General features: G+C 45.9%; 1 protein-coding gene across 3 annotated transcripts in view; it reads right to left on the reverse strand.

The window, feature by feature from the left end:
• Window positions 1-16,984, reverse strand: part of SLC44A3 (solute carrier family 44 member 3) — a 94,553-nt gene extending 77,569 nt beyond the window's left edge. Inside the window, exons 1-5 of one of the 3 annotated variants that reach the window (XM_048220433.2) lie at window positions 16,876-16,984; window positions 16,299-16,406; window positions 12,619-12,761; window positions 10,324-10,460; window positions 9,288-9,381 (exon numbers count right to left, since the gene is read on the reverse strand). In XM_048220433.2, coding sequence (XP_048076390.1) covers window positions 9,288-9,381; window positions 10,324-10,460; window positions 12,619-12,761; window positions 16,299-16,406; window positions 16,876-16,902 — 509 coding nt within the window. In that variant the 5' untranslated portion in view covers window positions 16,903-16,984. The remainder of the gene's footprint in view (window positions 1-9,287; window positions 9,382-10,323; window positions 10,461-12,618; window positions 12,762-16,298; window positions 16,407-16,875) is intronic. The other 2 variants (XM_026497565.4, XM_026497567.4) reach the window with 2 other exon arrangements.
• Window positions 16,985-18,711: the final 1,727 nt, after the last annotated feature.

Genomic DNA, 18,711 nt, shown 5'->3' on the forward strand with positions numbered 1-18,711 from the left:
TCGAGCCCCACATCAGGCTCCTCCGCTATGAGCCTGCTTCTTCCTCTCCCACTCCCCCTGCTTGTGTTCCCTCTCTCGCTGGCTGTCTCTATCTCTGTCAAATAAATAAATAATCTTAAAAAAAAAAAGCTTAATGCCTGACTTGGCCTAATGTTTAATGAAGTTTTTGTAGGTAATCTAACATAATTAAGGACAAGTAAATAGAAGTAATCAAGATAGACGTTTATAAATGAGCTTTTCAGCAATATTTATGCCTACTTAAGTAGCTTTCTCAAATTTTTTCTTTTTTGTAATCTAAAACCTTAAAGTTTTGCTGAGTTGGGTTAAATGATGAGTTAAGTTAAATTCATTAAATACCTCGATCATTTCCAAATAAGACCAAATAATACATTAATCGCTAAATATAGGTTTATCTACTTTTAGCTTCTCATCACAGAGAAATTAAAAGATATTTGTAGTTCCCTCTCTCGCTGCCTCTGTCAAATAAATAAAATCTTTAAAAAAATATTTGTATATGTTACAAATAAAATTTTATACAAATAAAAATTTGTATATGTTAATGCTATATGGGAAAATTTCAAAAGGCACATGCTTCTAGAACTTTTGAAATGTATTCATAAATTTGCAATTTTAAAGACTGGGCTATCAGTATATTCTTGCTACTGTAGGTGTGTTTCCCAGATGGGCTGAAGCTTTTTCCTGCTGTAAGGCTGACGTCCCCACAAAAGCAAAGAAATTGTTAGAAAATATGTTTCCCACTGGGTGTATATCTTCCCTGATCTCCAGTGATCAAAGCACCCACTGCACTGAGCAAATCATACAAACCTTAACAAAACTTTGCAAATGTTGTGGAATTCTCTCAGAAAACAACTTTCTACTGCTCCTGTCTCGTGCTAGTATGACCAGCTACCGCAAGTCTTTAAAGCCTTACGCTAAAGCCTACCATCAACAGGTTACACATGCTTTCCCTGACCCCCAAGTGCAGAGGCTCCTGTTGGTCCCAGTCTGGCACCTGGTGACTGGGTGTTTTGGAAACATCATTGTTAAAAAACAGCTCTTGAGCCGGTGGGAAGGGACTCACCAAGTGCTCCTGACCACTGACACAGCTGTGAGACTAAAAGACACAGAGCCTTGAGGACACATCTCACAGCTAACAAAGGCTCCACCTGACATTGGTCCTGCGCACACACTGGATAAATTGAATTGAGGAGGAGGAGACGGAGCTGACCTCTGTTTGAGACACCAGATTCAGACTTCGTACTGTAAACGGAAAACCCCCCTTCCTTCTTTTCCTTTCCTTTACTCGGGCGCTGGCCTGGAAAGATAACACCTTCATCCGTACCTCCCTGGTCATTGCTAAGTGGGGGTAACCTCTCATTTCAGGCTAGGAGAAAATCTAACTGTAAATAAAACAAGACTTTTGACTGGTTGACTCCCCTTAATTTCCATTTTGAGTTAATTTACATTGACCTACCAAGGAGGGTTTCAGGATTCAGGATTCACTCCTGGCAGATCCTGATTTCCCTGGTTAGGGGTAAATGTAAATGAGGCTATGATTGAAAACTTTTCCTTAATTCACAAAATTACTGCAAAATCTGCTGTTAAAACAATAGCAGCCCAACACATTTCCTTAGACTCTCTAGCCAAAGTTGTCCTTGATATCAGAACAGTCCTTGGTTCTCTTGTACCTGAGCAAGGAGGTGTGTCTGCTGTGGCCAACACCAGGGGCTGTGCCTGGATTAACACCTTCTGGGGAAATTGAACCTCAATTACATAGAATCACAGAACGAAGCTCTTGGCTTAAAGGTGACTCCTTCTACAGGGTCTTGGGGGTATGGCTCTAAAGTGCACCCCAAATACTGGGATTTATCCTGTTTACAGTAATCATAATAATCTCCCTGGGGCACCCTATTCTCTCAAAAGCTTTACATCCAGGATCGTAGCCACTGTCCACAAAGCAAATGATCTCCCTAAGACTGGAATGTCTAAGGAACAATGACAATGACCCACTTAATGTAAGTCTGAAACCTGATCTGTGAATATCACACAGGTTAAGCGAAAATGTCATGACCTATGGATACAGCCCAACGGAACAACAAAACCCGCAAGAACGTCAGAGCAGTAGCTGAGCCTGGCACTAACGCCTTACATTCTGATCACGTCTCTCAGTTACTCGGAGAGTCTGATCAAAATGGGGTAATTGTTAAAAAGAAAACCACAGGCCCAAAATGGTGTCACTTTGACCAAGTTTCCAAACTCATTGCTTTTTCAACCCCCCCCCCCAATATAGTCTTAACCAGGCAGTTAGGAATTTTTCAATTAGCACCACAAGGCTGAGGTAATCTGCATGATAAGACCCCCTGCTCTCCCCCTCCGGGAAAGCCACTTGGCCTGGAACAAGCCCTCCCTTTTGCTGGTAACTTTCTATCCTGCCCTCCTTCCTATAAAAACCTGCGTTAAACTTCGCAGAGCTCTCCTCCACCTGCTGGATGGACGCGGTCTGATTTCGTGAGTCATTTAATAAAGTCAACTCGACCTTCAAATGTATTCCGTTGGAACTTTGTTTCTTAACACCACGTTGTCTTAATCACCACAACTTTATATAAAATCCAGTGGTATGAGCTAACTTTGTTCTTCAAGAATTGTGTGTGTGTGTGTGTGTGTGTGAGAGAGAGAGAGAGAGAGAGAGAGAGAGAGAGAGAGAGAGAGAGAGACTGACTCGGTCTTTAGTGTTTCTGTATTTTTTTTTTAATAATGACTTGTCAATATCTAAAAAAAAATATGTTGGGGGCACTATGCTGAATCTGTAGGACAATTTGGGGAGAAATGACATCTTAACAATATTAAAACTTCCAATTCATGAATAAGGTATATCTCTCCACTTATTTTGGAGTTCTATAATTTCAGAAAGGTCTTAAAATTTTCAGTCAACATCTTCCATGTCTTCTGTTAAATTTATTCCTAGTTATTCTATAATATTTGATGTTGCTAAAGATGGACTTTAACAATGATTACCCTTGTTGCAATGTATAGAAACACAAGTTGACCTCATATCTCAAAATTTTGCTAAATTCACTTAGTAGCTACTTCGTAGACTCCTTTGGATTTTCTATATAAGCAATCAGGTCATCTGCAAATAAAGATGATTGCACTTTTGTATTTCTTTTCCTTCCTCTCCTTTGCAATTCCTAGGACCTCTATTACATTGCTGCATGTTAGTGGTCAGAGCAGACATCCCTGCTTTCCCCTCTCAACTTGGAGGGGAAAATATTCAATAGTTTACCGTTAAGTGTAACATTAATTGCAGATTTCTCATAGATGCTCTTTCTCAGACTGAGAACATTCTCAGCTATTCCTAGCTTGCTCGTCTTTTACCAAACAGACAGCTAAATAGTGTTACTTTACGTAAGCAGCCCCACTACTGACAGCCGCGTAGATGGTTTTCACTCTTCTGCTATTATGAACACTGCAGTGAATAATTCTGCACAAATGTCATTTCAGAGCAGTACAAATGTACCCATAGATTAAATTTCTGGAGGTGGAGAGGTGCCTGGCTGGCTCAGTTGGAAGAGCATGTGACTCTAGATCTCAGGGTCGTGAGTTTCAGCCTCCCGTTGAGTGTAGAGATTAAATAAATAAGCTTTAAAAAAATGAATTTCTAGAAGCAGAGAAGCTTGATTTAAGGGTATATACATTCATCACTAGTGAATCCTGATGCATTGCCCTCCTTAGATCCTGCCTCACGAATGTATGAAAGGGTCAGTTTCCCTACACCTTTGCCAGTAGAGGACATTATTCAACTTTAGATGCTGTCATCTAACCATCAGAAGTGGGAAAACATTAGATTCTTACCTAGAATTTGCCCTATCATAAGGGAAGTCCAACCTCTTTCAATATGAACAACACTGTGCTTGTTCTTTGAAGCGTCTGTTCATATTTTAATCTCATTTTCATACCGAGATATTACTGGTCTTTCAAAAGTTGGATTAGCAAGATATTTTATAAGTTAGAGAAACTAATCCCTTTATATGAATTGCAACTTATTTGCCTATTAATTTTGCTTCTTGTGTTTTGTCAGGCAGAAATGCTTCTTTTTAATGTGGCTAAATTTACCTGTTTTTTATTTTATGTCTTCTGAGTTTTAAGTCATAGATAGAAGTCTTCCTTACTTTCAGGTTATAGAAGAATGCTCCCTTGGCTTCTAGTATTTTCTAGTTTCACTTTCTACATTAAAATCTTTAATCCATTTGGGGCGTCTAGGCGGCTCAGTCAGTCGTGCATGCATCTGAGTCCTGATTTCGGCTCAGGTCATGATCTCAGGGTTGTGGGATCGAGCCCTGTGTTGGGCTCCGCTGGGTGTGGCTTGTTTGAGATTCTCTCCCTCTCCCTCTGCCCTTCCTCCCTCTAAAAAACAAATTAATTAAAAAAAAACAAAATAAAATCTTTAATCCATTTGGAATTTATTCATTTAAGGCATGAGGCATAGACCCAGCTTTTCCCCTGGATGCCTGTCCAGTTGCCCCAACACTACTTGTTCAGTGGACTGTCATTTTGTCACTGATTCGAGATGCCACTTTTGTCATGTACTAAATTTTTTTTTTTAAGATTTTTTATTTATTTATTCGACAGAGATAGAGACAGCCAGCGAGAGAGGGAACACAAGCAGGGGGAGTGGGAGAGGAAGAAGCAGGCTTATAGCGGAGGAGCCTGATGTGGGGCTCGATCCCATAACGCCGGGATCACGCCCTGAGCCGAAGGCAGACGCTTAACCGCTGTGCCACCCAGGCGCCCCATGTCATGTACTAAATTTCTGAAAACATTTGGGTCTATTCCTGGATTATCCAGTATCTTCTATTGATCTTTCTACACGTGAACTAGTACTGTCACCAGCTAGACCCCAAGACGTGACCTTTGTTGCTAGCCTGCTTGTACCCAATGACCCTTGTCCCACATTTTCCCCTAAACTCTTCTTTCCCGCTTATCTCTTAATTTAGGCAAAAGACCCGAGGGGCATAGCATCCTCTGGAAACCAAAACTGCCCCTCAAGCAATAATGACCCGCCCTGACTCTGGTCACCCAGACCAGTTTGAGCTTAACTCCACCTCACAGCTGTGCAGATGGACCATGGAGTGACCCACGGAGTGGCCCACAGCTACCTTTACCTCACCTAGTACTGAAATCTCCACGCAAAGAGCAGCACGAACCTCACTTCCAAAACATACAGTGTGTGTACCGGCGTATTTCCTCAAGACACATATGCGACCTGATGCCCGCCTCTACATACCGTGACAGGGCTTCCCTGTCAAAATATTCATCCTAACTGCAAATAAAAGGAACCCATCCACCCTTGCTCCGGGAGGCAGGGCTTTGGAAGTTACTCCTCATGACCTCCTTATTTGCGGCAAATAAAATTTCCTTTGGGCGACAAGTCACCTGGTGCAGTTTCTGTCTGTGACTCACCAGGGAGCAAACTCATGTTCGTTCATTACAGTATTTTAATTAAACTTTATAATATAATATGTTTTAAAAACTGAAAGGGCTAGTCTCTGTTGTTTTTCTCAGATTTTTTGGGGGGAGCTTTTTAAAATTTCCTTATAAATTTTAAAATCTGCTTATCTAGTTAGTGAAAAAAAATTCTGTGATTTGTTTTATTTGCGATCATGATAAATGCATAGCTCAATTTAGGGAGAAATGAGATCTTTAGAGTCTCAGTATGGCCATACTGTCAACGACACTGTCTTTCCACTTGTTTAACTTTTCCTTGTAGTTCAGGAACATATTACACTGTTCTTTTATGGTTCTTGTACATTTCTTATTAAATTTGTCTCTAGGCACTAAAGTACCTAGTTCATTTTTGTATTTTTTCTCACTGTTGTAAAAGCTGTCTTTTTAAAAATAAATGAATGCTGCAGATTTCAGTATTTTTTTTTTAAAGATTTTTATTTATTTATTTGACAGAGATAGAGACAGCCAGCGAGAGCGGGAACACAAGCAGGGGGAGTGGGAGAGGAAGAAGCAGGCTCTCAGCGGAGGAGCCTGATGTGGGGCTCGATCCCATAACGCCGGGATCACGCCCTGAGCCGAAGGCAGACACTTAACCGCTGTGCCACCCAGGCGCCCCCAGATTTCAGTATATTGTGTTTCCTGCCACCTATGTAAGTTCTCTTATCATTTGTAGTTTTTCAGTTAACTTTCTTACTACCTGAGAGCAGTAATTTTTACCGCCCTCTCTAGGAGTTTTAAACCTCTAATTTCTTTTTCTTTTCTAATACAAAAACAGTCTTAACACCAATGAATCTGAATAGTTGCTAGAGCAAATGTTTTCTGAGCTTTCAGTTAGTATTTCTGAAAAATAAGGTCAGATGTAAATTTAATGTCATTTTGTTTTTCCCCAAACACAATTTTCTGTAAGACCTTAATTCTGTCAACATTGTTTGTTAAGTTGGTGCTTTTCAGGCATTTTATAACGTGTGCTGGTAAAGAATGGCCCATCTCAGCCCTGAGGGTGACACAGAGAAGCATGTCAAATGTGGGTCACCCCTGGTGTGTGGTTGACCAGTTGCCCGCTGAGCACTTCATTAGTTGGGGAGGGGATATGACTTTGGGCCACAGATTGTGGTTTCTTCCCCACTTCTGCTTTTCCTCTCCCCACCAGCAAAGCCACTCAAATTTGCAGGAAGTAATTCAAAGAGCTGACTGCATATTTAGATGGCCCTGCTGGAATTCCTCTCTGATCAAACAATGCAGTGACATGCATGGGCACCCACGTGGGAGGCTAGGACTAGAACTTACCGGATGGAAAAACACAAGCCTTTTAGATTTTAAATACACAGGGGGCTCAAAATACAATATTATGTTAAACTCCAAGGGAAAAAGATATGCTTGCTTGTTATCTTCTGCACTATTTTTTCACTGCTCTTAAAAACTCATACCTTGGGACACAAACCTTCTTGATATTCACCCACTGCTCTAAAAGGGTATGTTACACCTCACGTGATCGACAGAGGAAGAAGAAACAATTGGTTTAGTCAACAGAGGTATTTAGAAAACGTTCTTTGGCCCTATGGCCACACTTCTCATGATTTCAAGCTTTTACTCTTGGCACTGCTCTTTTATGATAAATATGATAATTTCCATCTTAAAACAAACTCTTGCTTGTGTAGGGAAAGGAAATGGAGCTCTCAAGGCTATTTCTCTCTCCCTAACTCTGTCCAAGAAAAGTCAATCAACAGGTTTGTCTTTCCATGAAAAGGTCTGCATTTCGGGGGTGAAAGGCCCAGGACAGGCGTGACAGGCAGAAAAACGGGGACCCTAGGACACAGGCTATGGGGCTTCCCCCACCCCCACCTTGGTGTGAGCCCAAGGAGGCCATTTGCCAGGCAAAATACAACCAATGCAGCCTTGACTATTGGCTTTGGATTACAGAAACGAATGTGGACACTGTTTGGGTTGGCATGCCAGCTCTCGCACTTGCTGCTTGGGCCGCCTCACCCCGTCCGTGCACCAGGCTTTACTAGGGATGAAAACAATGCCTATAGCACAGTGGTTTTGTGAGGTCCGGATGAATCAATACATGTCAAGATCTTCAAAAAGTACCTGGCAACTATCAAAACCTCAATAAATGTTCACCATTATCATCGACATCATCAAGATACAAGCTTCCCATGGAATTACAGCTGCCATTCCATTTATAATAAGAATTTATCCACCTCTGGTTAAGCTGTAACCTGAAAAAATTCCATTCTCTTTCAATTCCCTCTGCAGGCACAGTTACAAACTGTGTTCCTTAACAAAGTCCTTCTCAAAAGACAAATACCGTATGGCCTCACTGATATGTGGAATCTGAAACAGTCAATTTCACAGAAGCAGACAGTGAATGGTAGTAGCCAGGGTCTGGGGGAGAGGGGACAGGAAGCCAGCCAAAGGGCAGAAGGTTAAAACAAACGGACAAACAAAAAACCCTTCTCTCCAAGTGTTAAATAACTTAATTCACTACAACACTGCAGTTTATGTTTTTGGCATTCCTTATGTTTCCTTGAAGCACGTTAATGACATCTGACGAGACTCAGAATTTCTAAAATAAGACATAGAAATACACAATGGGTACTCTCCTCCGCAAATAATTCTCTCCTCTTTCAGTTACTTGTAACACAAAGTATTTATTTTAGAAAAGAATGCCAGGAGAACGCTTAACTAGATTTTTCCTCCTGTGGAGCTAAAATCTACCGAGTGTTGTGTTTTAAGCACCGGCTAGATCAGCATTTTTCAAGCTGTACTTGCAACCCATTCGATTATGAAACAAACTACTGTCTTAAAAAAGTGAAATGGAGTTGGAACTATTAGTAAGAATCATACGCAGCAAGGGGAAAGCTTGTTGTGTGAGAGTGCTATTTGTTTTATACTCCTAAGCATGTATAAAGGTGTGGGTCCACAGGACGGGGTGGCTGATAGAATAATTTCTTGCTGTTTGATCAACACCGTGCTGGACAGTTGGCATAATACCTTGTTCTACTTAAATTATCATTACTTCTCAGGGATTCTGCACAGAGGTCTCCTTCATTGCAAACATACTGACAACTTTTGAAAGAATGGTAATGCGAAATAAACCCAAGTCCTCCTTCAGAACATCTCAGCATCCTGACAGTGGCTGTGAGTAGTAACTGCATTTTCCCCGCTACCTTCTCAATGGCTCAAATGGGAGCCACGTACCATGGCCACACATCCCTGCTTCATAATCATGGCTTTATTCTACAGACTTTGTGGTGCTTCTGTGTGCCAGGCACTACACTAGCTGATAGGAACAAGTAGAATCCTCTAGAAGGACCCATTTTCAGTTCTCATTGGGAAGATGGAAGTGGCGGCTGCTTGGCCTTCTGGAGAAATCTACAGCTATAAAAACTAACCGTCTTGTTGTAATAAAAGAGCAAAAGTAAACCATTTCCACCTTGTGATAAATAGTTGGAGGAGAAAAAATACATACCAACTACTTTATAAAACCACTCAATTGGTAATAATTCACGTATTCTGCTGGCTCTAGTGTTGTCTTTTTACGACAGTGTGTATCTTCATTTTTGACTTTCTCCTCCTGTGGCCTGGTTCCGAATCCATCGTCCATTATATATGGTGCAGGGAGGCCGTCCTTGTTTATCCCTGGCCTTTTCTAGACGGTGGGGCTCTACTGGATATCACCTTTGTGCTTCTGACAAAGCCCACAAGAGCAACAGACACACATCGAATACCCCATGACTTTTGTTGGTGCATAAGGAAAAAACATGGAGGCTTCTTACCTTGGAGGAACTGGTAGCCTGGGGCACAGTGAGTCTGCCTTTGGATCCTGGGTGTAGTTGATGGAATTCAAACTATAAACGCACAGGAAGGACCCTGGAAGCAGAAGACACACACATTGTAGCATTTTTTCTACACTGTGCTCAGCTTTGGAGGGGAGCCAGTAAGAAAACCATAGTCCTTTTACCAAACCAGGAAGGAAAGGGAATAAATCACTCAGATTTAGAAAACAGGTCTACAGGTGACCTAAACGCAGAAAGAATAAGCATACAATCATACAATTTGAAGTCAGATTAGGTTCTCTCTCTCTCCCTCTCCCCGCTAAATCTCAAATCAAAATTAAAGTTACATGATTGCTACAACTGTCATCTGAAGGTTTCTGAAGATGATTTATTGCCTGGGCTCAATATTTTTAACCCAGCCTTGCAAATAATTTTTTCAAAATCTGGCACACCATTTCACAGGCAGATAAATTTTGCAGTGGGTTGCCTCGAATTTCTTTTACTTTCCTCTGCTTGTTTAATCCTTATAATGAAAATCTCGAGAGTGGGCTCAGAGCCAGGTCCTTCAGTTACATTAATGACTAGTGCAAGGATCCACCGCCCCAGCATTTTAATGAAAGAACATACTTGCTGGCACTTCAGCCCAGAGCCTGCAGCCCCTCTCTGGCACTGGATGTGCCCGTGTGCACAGAGCTCTCTGACCTCTGTCTGACCCTGCCTTTGGGCCCTGCATGTCAGTCTACGCTACGCTCCATACGGAAGACCACTCCCTGGCAGTGAGCAGAGAACAGCTAGGGTTTCAGATGAATTCCAGATAAGCCTGAATGAAAGTACACAAGCCCAGGAGAAAACATTTAAGGCTTTGTCTGTGCAAGAAGAGGCCGCCACAAGCAGGACAATTTCCAGCTTTGCGGAGAAGGCAGTGTCGGGGTAAGCGGTCTCATCTGGGTCTGCCCCGGGTACCCCACGGTGGTTACCCCACTGTGGCTCCCCGCCTGAGGGGGGGAAGAGCGAGCCCCCATCCCTCGGTGCCTACCGTTGTTGTCTGCGAAGAGCTGGAGCTCCTCCAGGGTATCGAGCTGCTCTTCGGGACAGCTGGACACACAGAGGACGGCAGAGCTGAGCCTCACGTCCTTGACTTCCAGGTTGCAGGAATTCATAAAGAACACGTGTCTACGAAACAGATGAAACAGAAGACTGTCTCAGAGCATTTCCTCTCGTCGAGTTTAATTATGGGCCTTAAAAAAAATCCACGTTATCATATGTGGGAATAATAAAGGTAAACATTTATAAGCAAATGCCTCGGCGTAATGCACCATGTATTTGCCTACCAGGGGTCATCTGTGAGATGGGCAGGGTAGGAACCATGCTCAAATGTCTCTCCCGGGAGAGAACATTAAGGGGTGATCCGAGGAAGTCACTGAGGAGGCGAAGGGTCTGATTAAACTGCCGGGGGTACTAGATCAGGCCAGTGCATAAACTACTCAACGAAGTCCACGGAAGATGTATTTGCACCTGAGTGTTCAACTATACTTCAGAGAACAGCTGAACTTGGGGAAGGGAGAAGCGGAAGGGGGAGAGCTGAGGCTGTGTACTAATAGCCTGCCTCCCCCCGCCCCCACCCCTGCTTCCCAGGTTGAGAGCTAGGAAACTCATGAGACCCTTCCCACACCAGCTGTTCCGCCGCTGGATAGATGGGGCATGAGAACCCAGCTGGTTGTGGCCCTTCACGGGGCCAGGAGCCACGCGAGCAGTAGTAGCTCCCAGACCACGCCCCACACCTCTCCAGGCTGCGGAGATCCGGGGAAGCCACAAGAGCCCAGGAGGCTGCTAGACAGGCGGGCCTCTAGGGGAGGGACCTGGAGAGGGGGTGCTAGCAGGAGGCTGGGAGAGAAGGAGGTGGCCTAATAGGAGATGGGGAACAGATCTCCTGGACGTATAATAAACACATACTTGATTTAATTTTTTAAAATTGTGGTAAAATGCTCATAAAATTTTACCATCTTAACCATTGTAGGTGTAGAGCCAGTGGCATTAAGTACATTGCCCCTGCGGCGCGACTGTCACCACCACCCACCCACCCACCGAACGCTTTTCACCTTGCAAAACCCAAACTCTGGACTTCAAGCAGTAACTCCCCTGCCCCTGGCAAGCACCACCTGCTGTCTCTGGGAATGTGACGACTCTGGGCACCTCAGAGAGTGAAATCATAAAATATTTTTCTTTTTGCAAATGACTTATTTCACTTAGCATTACTATCCTCAAGATTTACTCATGTCGTAGCCTGTGTCAGAACTTCCTTCCTTTTTAAGGCTGAACAATATCCCATTATAGATACACAACATTGGGTTTATCCATTCACCCGCTCGTGGGACACCTGGTCGCTTCCACCTGTTGGCTACTGAGAATAAGACATACATGTCACAATTCCAAGAGGAACGACCGTTTGTCACACGCATGGGTACATCCGGGCAGCGTCTTCGTCCTTCCTTTTTGTGAGCAAGCCACAGACGCAGGAGGAGACGCCTGCAGGAGGTCCACGCCGCGGGGCAAAGCCCGCCTCCTGGGAGCAACGTGCGGGGGTGGAAGAGGCCTCGTCTGAGATCCGTATTTGGTGACTTCAAATTTATATTCAGGACCTACTTAGATCTGTAAATGTTCTCTCCTGGGAGATGCTTTTGATCATCAAGTCTCAAAATTATTACAAGGCAGTCCTCCTCTTAGAAAAACCATGGCCAAGGATTTTTGCCTCTCAGGGGACTTCTGTCTCTCTTCTCCCCTTTCTGTTTCTGTGTTGGAGTTGGAGGGGGTGGTGACACCACGGTGCCTAGTTGAGAGTGTGGACTGGGGAGGGAGTGTGACACAGGTCCCCAGAAGTCTCAGTTGGCATTCAGGTATTTCCACTGAGACAAAATACTGTGGGTGGCGTGCAACTGGTAACACACAATCAGCAACCTGATTCCGAGACATTATGGAGAACGACGGCAGCAGCTAACGTTCATTAAGCCTTCGCTCATGCAGCATCTCAGCGGATCCTTAAAACAACCCGTGCAGTGGGTATAATAGCCAGTCGAAAAGATGAAAACTTGGCTCAGAGAGGTTAAGTACTCTGCCCAAGGCCACACAGCTGAAAAATAACACAGGCTGAATTTGAACTTAGGACTGGCTGATGCTAAACCCTGTGTCTTTACTACCACACACACACCTCCCTTTTGATGAGAAGGGCTGATAGTTAAATGGAGAAACAGTCTCTAGGTGCAAAATGGCTCATCGACACGGTTCTGAAATATTGTACAGCCCCTCGAGGATGGGGACTTACTTGAACACTTACTTTTTTTGGGTCATGTCCTGCCCTGAAAGAGGGGCCCCTTCCACTGGGGAGTTCTTCTTGCCACACACGTTGCCGAAGCTGTCGTAACCAAACAGAAGTCTTCCTGTGGCTCCCGCTGCCACCGAGTAGCCCGCGATGAACATCTGGCAAAACCCAAGCGGCACGTGAGAGCCTGGCCAGTGGGCTGAAGACTCGCCACCCCCCCACCCCCCGCATCCCTGAGGGTGTTGGTACAAAGTGGAGCTGGGTAGAAAGCACATCTCCCCGGCATCACCGTAGGCTCTCCTTCAGCGACATCGTCAGTAACGTCAATCAGTCAGCACGCTGTCCCTCACACTGGTTTTAACAGGGCAGGTAGGGAGAACATTCTTAAAGGCTAACAGATTTCTGTCCGTGTTCTTACCTCCAGGTACTTCTTACCCTCTTTTCCAAGGGTTTGTCATTTTTTCTTCTGGGCCTCACTTCACCAGGGCAACTCAAATCCCTCCCCCAACGCCCCCCCCCCCCAGGTCTTGCTTTATCTAAGGGCGCCCAGGGGGCTCTGCTACTTCCTTCCTGGAGCTTCCTTCCATCCCTCTCTCCTTCCTCTTCCCTTCCCGTTTCCCCTGACTTTCCTTCCTTCGTTCCTGCCTTCCCTTCTTCCTTCCCTTTCTCTCTTTTTTTGTGTCTTATATTTCGGGGACTGGGACCCTCAGGGGCAGAGGCAACACAGTCGATGTGTACCAAAATAAAAAATCTCAGGAATTCTGGGGGCACCTGGGTGGCTCAGTGGGTTAAGCATCTGCCTTCAGCTCAGGTCATCATCCCAGGGCCCTGCACAGTGGGGAGCCTGCTTCTGCCTCTCCCTCTGCCCTTCCCCCTGCTCATCTTCAAAAACAAACAAAACAGAATCTCAGGAATTCTGGAAAACAACATCTTGCAACCTATAGTCACTTATATCCAATTTCATCATGAATACGGAATATCTGAAATTTCAGCTCAGAGGACTGTTGCACTGTATGCACGGACGGGCCCGCCACTAAGATCGTCAATCTTCCCAGAATGCAACCCTACTGTGGTAAGTTCCCTGGTTTACAATGCATACAATACCATTTAACAATTAGTCCTGACATGACGGTTCCAGGAGTGAGGATACGGTACACCACTCAATAAAATGTAATGACACCCCATGTTCCAAAGGTACGCTGTCCCAAAGTCAAATATGTTGCAGATATTCTGCATTCACCACTAATTTAGAAATCAAAACAGCCTTGAAGTGCCCCGCGTGTGCCAGAGACTGTTACGGGGGGACATAAAGATGAACAAAACCGAGTACCTGCCTTCCAGGAACTCAGCCCAGAAGATGAGCAGACTCTCTGTCCTGGCCCTTCCCCAGCACTTACTCAGCTCCAGGTCAGATTTTGGGACAGGCCAAGCGTGTCACCTTTGCTGGTGGACAGCGCCCTCACCCGGTGCTTGGGGGGGGGGGCGACAGCGGACCCAGCCCCAGGCTGCTTCTCCTGCCCGCTCTGCTTGGAGTGTGGGAAGATCCCGACTGGGTCTGGACTTGGAGGAAAGGGAAGCTGGGCTGCTGCCTGGCTCCCCAGAGAGCTAACGAGGAAGGGGTATTTGCCTTTTGTCAGCATTCTTTATGTTAGTATCTCCCTTGGGAAGCTGGTGGGAGGAGAGAGTTTTGTTTGGTTTTAGGGTGCGAGGGATGTGGTTCACCAGGAGTCCCTGCCATACTTCACTACTTTAAACCATCAAACTCTGCTCTAATGTCCAACACAATTACAATTCCGTATGGTGGATGATACAGTAGGAGCGGATACCAGGTATGGTGAGGCTACCAAGGAGGTCACTGTCCACGGCGGCAGGGGAGATCCAGAAAATGAAGTCTTTAAAAGAAACGGGAGAGGGCAGGTGGGGGAGGACACTGCAGAGGTAAAGTAGAGGCAGACATGGTCCAGAATTTGAGGCATTCTGTTCTGTGTCTTATGCAAATATAAACAAAGGCTGGCACCCTTTATCTTTGTGGTAGACTGCACTTGCCTCTCGTTCTGGCCCCTCACCCTAAACCTCCTTTGTCCAACCCCAACTCGGGGCAGCACCATCCATAACCTCGGGCTAGCATGTGCCCCGTTACCAGTCAGGACGTCGGAAGACCAGGAATCTGAACAGCGGAGGCAGAAAAACACGCCTTGCCCTAAGTATCCGCAGTTAAAAAACCTTGCAGAAGATAATGAAAGGCCAGTCAGCTGGAAGCACTCTCATTATTATCCAAATGCCATACAGTAGAGAGAATGCGGGCATACTGAAGACTTCAAATTTATTCTGCAAAGGACACGTAATTGGAAAGCAGTTTCCAGCTCTGTGCCACCTCTTACATGGTTCATCATTCTTCAGGCTGGGATGGGCCATCTACAAACCCTTCCCCAGGCGGCTGTTGGGCTGAGAGTTCGGCAGTGCACTAGGTATGAACCCTGGCGGGGCCAGGGAAGATCACCGAATCCCACGAACGGCCTGAGGTCAGGGCTGCCCAGCGCCTGCAGGACAGCTGCCCACTGCATTTGCACGAGAGCCGGCCCGTAGACCCAGGGCCATCTGCGGGGATGCTGGGGGGGGGGGTGGTGGTGCAGGTACACGCTCTTGGCTCCCAGAGGAGGGCTCAGAGGGCCGTGACAGGACAACACACAACACTCACTGGCACCTGTAAGACCCAACCTTCCACGGCGCCTGTAACCATGTCTGTCATGAGAAACCACGAGGTAAAGTCAACAAATGAATAAATGCCTTTCGAAAGAAAGAGGAACTTGGAAAGAGGAACAAACATGGTATTTCAGGGCCTATTCAGACTGAAATCTTTGCCGCAAAGGTAATTACTATCGGGTAGCTGTTATGCTGCTTTATAAATTAATCATTAACCGCGCAGCAAATAGCATGCCCCAATCTAGAATGGATCTTCTCATGAACCTGATCTTTCAAGAAGCCGAGTGGGGCTCCTTCTGCTGTTACCTACAACTCTAAAATAAGTATCAAAGCATCAAGATTTAGCTGCCAAGAGACTCTCCCAGGACTAAAATGGCACAGCCGGACAAGGTCTACCAGCAATCCTATATAACTGGAAACTAGAATGGGAAAAAAATCATTACCTACCTAACTAGAGAGTTTAGATCAAAGGCTTGCTTCCCTGTCAGCTGCTAAACACAACATACTGAGCGTGCGTGTCTTATGCTCAGATAAAGTGAGAGCAATTTACTTCTAAGCTCACCCCGAATTTTCCTGTATTATAAGAATGGTAAACAGTTGATGAATATTTTATTTGGGGGGCTGAGACGGTAAGAGAACTTCCATCCAGTGAGCTCAGATAATAAGGGACCACACACTGGCATATTAAATAACAATCCTGAAAGATGGTTCTCATTTCCTAATGGATCCTTCCATTAGAACGTGGCCTGCACCAATAACACAGCCTCTCCAATTCGGCCAGTCACCTGTTGGGAATTCCCCGGGATTGATGTTTGTTCTGCGGTAATGGCAGGTGTCTCTCATTGCAGCACAGACGTTAACCTGGTACCACCTGGAGCCCTAGGCTTCCCCGCCCCCGCCCGGGGAAGGCACTAGGAGGTCGATTTCCATTTGGGCACAGTCATTTCAGGGCACACACTGTGGCCTCTTCCCTACTAGGCACCCATACTTACCAAACCAGTCCAAAAGAGAAAGAACAGCAATAGCCATGTCGTATCTGTGCACTTCCGATAAAGCTGAGGTCTCCACTCTCTTGGCCTGGGGGTTCTCTCTGCAGAAGCCTTCCAGACGGCGGGAAAAAGGGGGGAAGGGAGAGGAACTTGAGAAAAAGAGGATAAATAATCATATGGGTCCCAACCTGAATCCAAACGTACTGAAGATTATTCAAAGTAACTTTTCTTTCTTTTCTTTTTTAAACGTGGCCTCTTGAAGCTTTCAACGGAGGCTCTGAAACACCTGTGCGGGGCGGACGTGAAGTCCCCAGTCGCCAAGTCCTTACCTGGAGGGGCACCTGCAGGCGGCCCCAACTTTGCGCTCCGCAGCCAGCCTCTCCCTCGCCTCCGCCCCAGCACCCGAGTGGGGTCCTACGTCCCCCCACCAGGTGTCCCCGGGACTCAGCGGCGCCGGGGCGGGGGCTTTATCCGCGAGGACTGGGGAAGGCGGAAGCGTGCTGGGAGGTCGCCCGAACCTTCTCCCAGGACCCCTAGCCTTCCCGCGGGGCCTCTTTCCCTCCCGGGCCCTGTCGCTCACCAGGTGCGGGGCGCCGGGGCACTGCATCCTGCGCTCCGGGGCCGGGCCGCGGACTGGGAGCCGACGCGGCGCCCGCAGCGGGGAGCGCGGGACCTGGAGGCTCAGCGGCCGGAAGGGGCGCAGCGCCGCCCGGCGGCCGCCTCCCAGAGCCACGAACTTGGTTGGCCCTTGGCTCCACCTGAGCGGCTCCGGGCCCGCCCAGGTCAGGCACCTGCGCGCGGGAGTGCCGCCTTTTTCTAGGGCCTTCGGCCTCAACCACCCGCGCGGTGGCGGCTCCCGGGATGCCCGTCTCCCCGAAAAGCGCAGACCCGGGCCCCGCCACGATCCTAATTAACGGGTCTGCCCCTGCAGAGAGCGAGAAGGAGAAAGTCTCCGCAAATCCTTCCCCACCGGCGGGGACGGTGGGGTGCTGCGCTGTACGCAGCTAACGGGTAGTAGCACTTACCCGGCGCCGGCTTCTCTTCTGACGGCTTCACAAGCGTTGTTAAATAATCAACTAGGCAGAAATCATTGTGATCTGCGAAACAATGAGGGAAACCAAGGCACAGGAAAGCAGTGCTGGGACGTGCTAGAAAGCATGCTAGCAAGCTGTGGGTCTACGAGTTGAACCCAGGCACGCAAGCAGGCACTTTTAAGGTGGTTCCTTGCCAACGCTGCTGAGAGGGATGACAAGAGCAGCACGAATCAGGAAAAATATCATGCAACTAGAACCAAGAGAAATATTAAGCATGAAAAATACAAAAATTGGAATGAATGTTCATTGATGCTATTTATTAACAACGTGGGATAAATACAGTAGCACAGATACAGCTGAAGAGGCATTAGTGTTTAGAAGAACAGTTTCAGCAACTCTCCAGCGGCAGCGGGAAAAGGTTAAAAAAAGGAAATAGGGCAGCTTATTTTAGATTCCCTAATGAATATGAAAGATAGAGCTAGAGCGGAAAAGGAGCCGTATAAAAATGGAGAGGAGGACATATTTGAAGACCTGATGCTGATAAATCCTAACGTTGGAAGAAGTAAGTAACCTCAGATTGCATGGGCAAATCTCATGCCAAATACATATTTCAAATATCTTTTTCATTTGTTTTAGGGATTTCCTAAAAATCCATTTACTGGAGCAATGGACCAACTACCCAACTAGTTCTCATCAGAATAACAGCTCCCACTCTGACCCAGAGATCAGCCAACTCACTTATCACAGACTGTACCCTTTAAGACTCACTTCAAACCCTCCCCTTGCCGTGTCCAGCAATCCTCAACCATTACATGACTAAGTTGCCCAATTTAATCCGCCTGTCTGCACTGAGGGACTCATCTTATACCAGACCCTGAAAAACCTATAAATATCCCATCGTGAAACACACCCAACATGTTTATATTAAATTTATAATAGTACAAAATAAAATAAAATAAAAATAAAGCCTCATTGCCTTTAGAAGTTCCTAGGGGTCAGACTCATTATTTTGAAAACTGGTTAAGGAAAGGGGAAAAAATCAAGCACGTATCCTGCCTCTCCTATATGAACTATACTTTAAGGTAATAACGTAACTGATGGAAATTTTTCTTTATCGAAATATTATGGCTTATGTAAGTGCAGAAGGAATGATAGAATTTAGGATATCACAGTCTGCCAAACATGACAGCAAAGGGACAATCAGACATCAGTCTTCCCCCAGTGGAGAGCACAGTGCCGCCTGTGAGGTAGTCAACCCGAAAAGTCCACATGAGTCTGACGACCAATTTATAAGAAATATACGGAATAGAGGAACAAGTCAAATGACATCTCAGGGATGCCATCAGCAAAACCAAGAATAGGACAGTCCCTGACACATGACC

The sequence above is a fragment of the Ursus arctos genome, unplaced genomic scaffold (assembly GCF_023065955.2).
Source record: "Ursus arctos isolate Adak ecotype North America unplaced genomic scaffold, UrsArc2.0 scaffold_12, whole genome shotgun sequence".
Lineage (NCBI taxonomy): Eukaryota > Metazoa > Chordata > Mammalia > Carnivora > Ursidae > Ursus > Ursus arctos.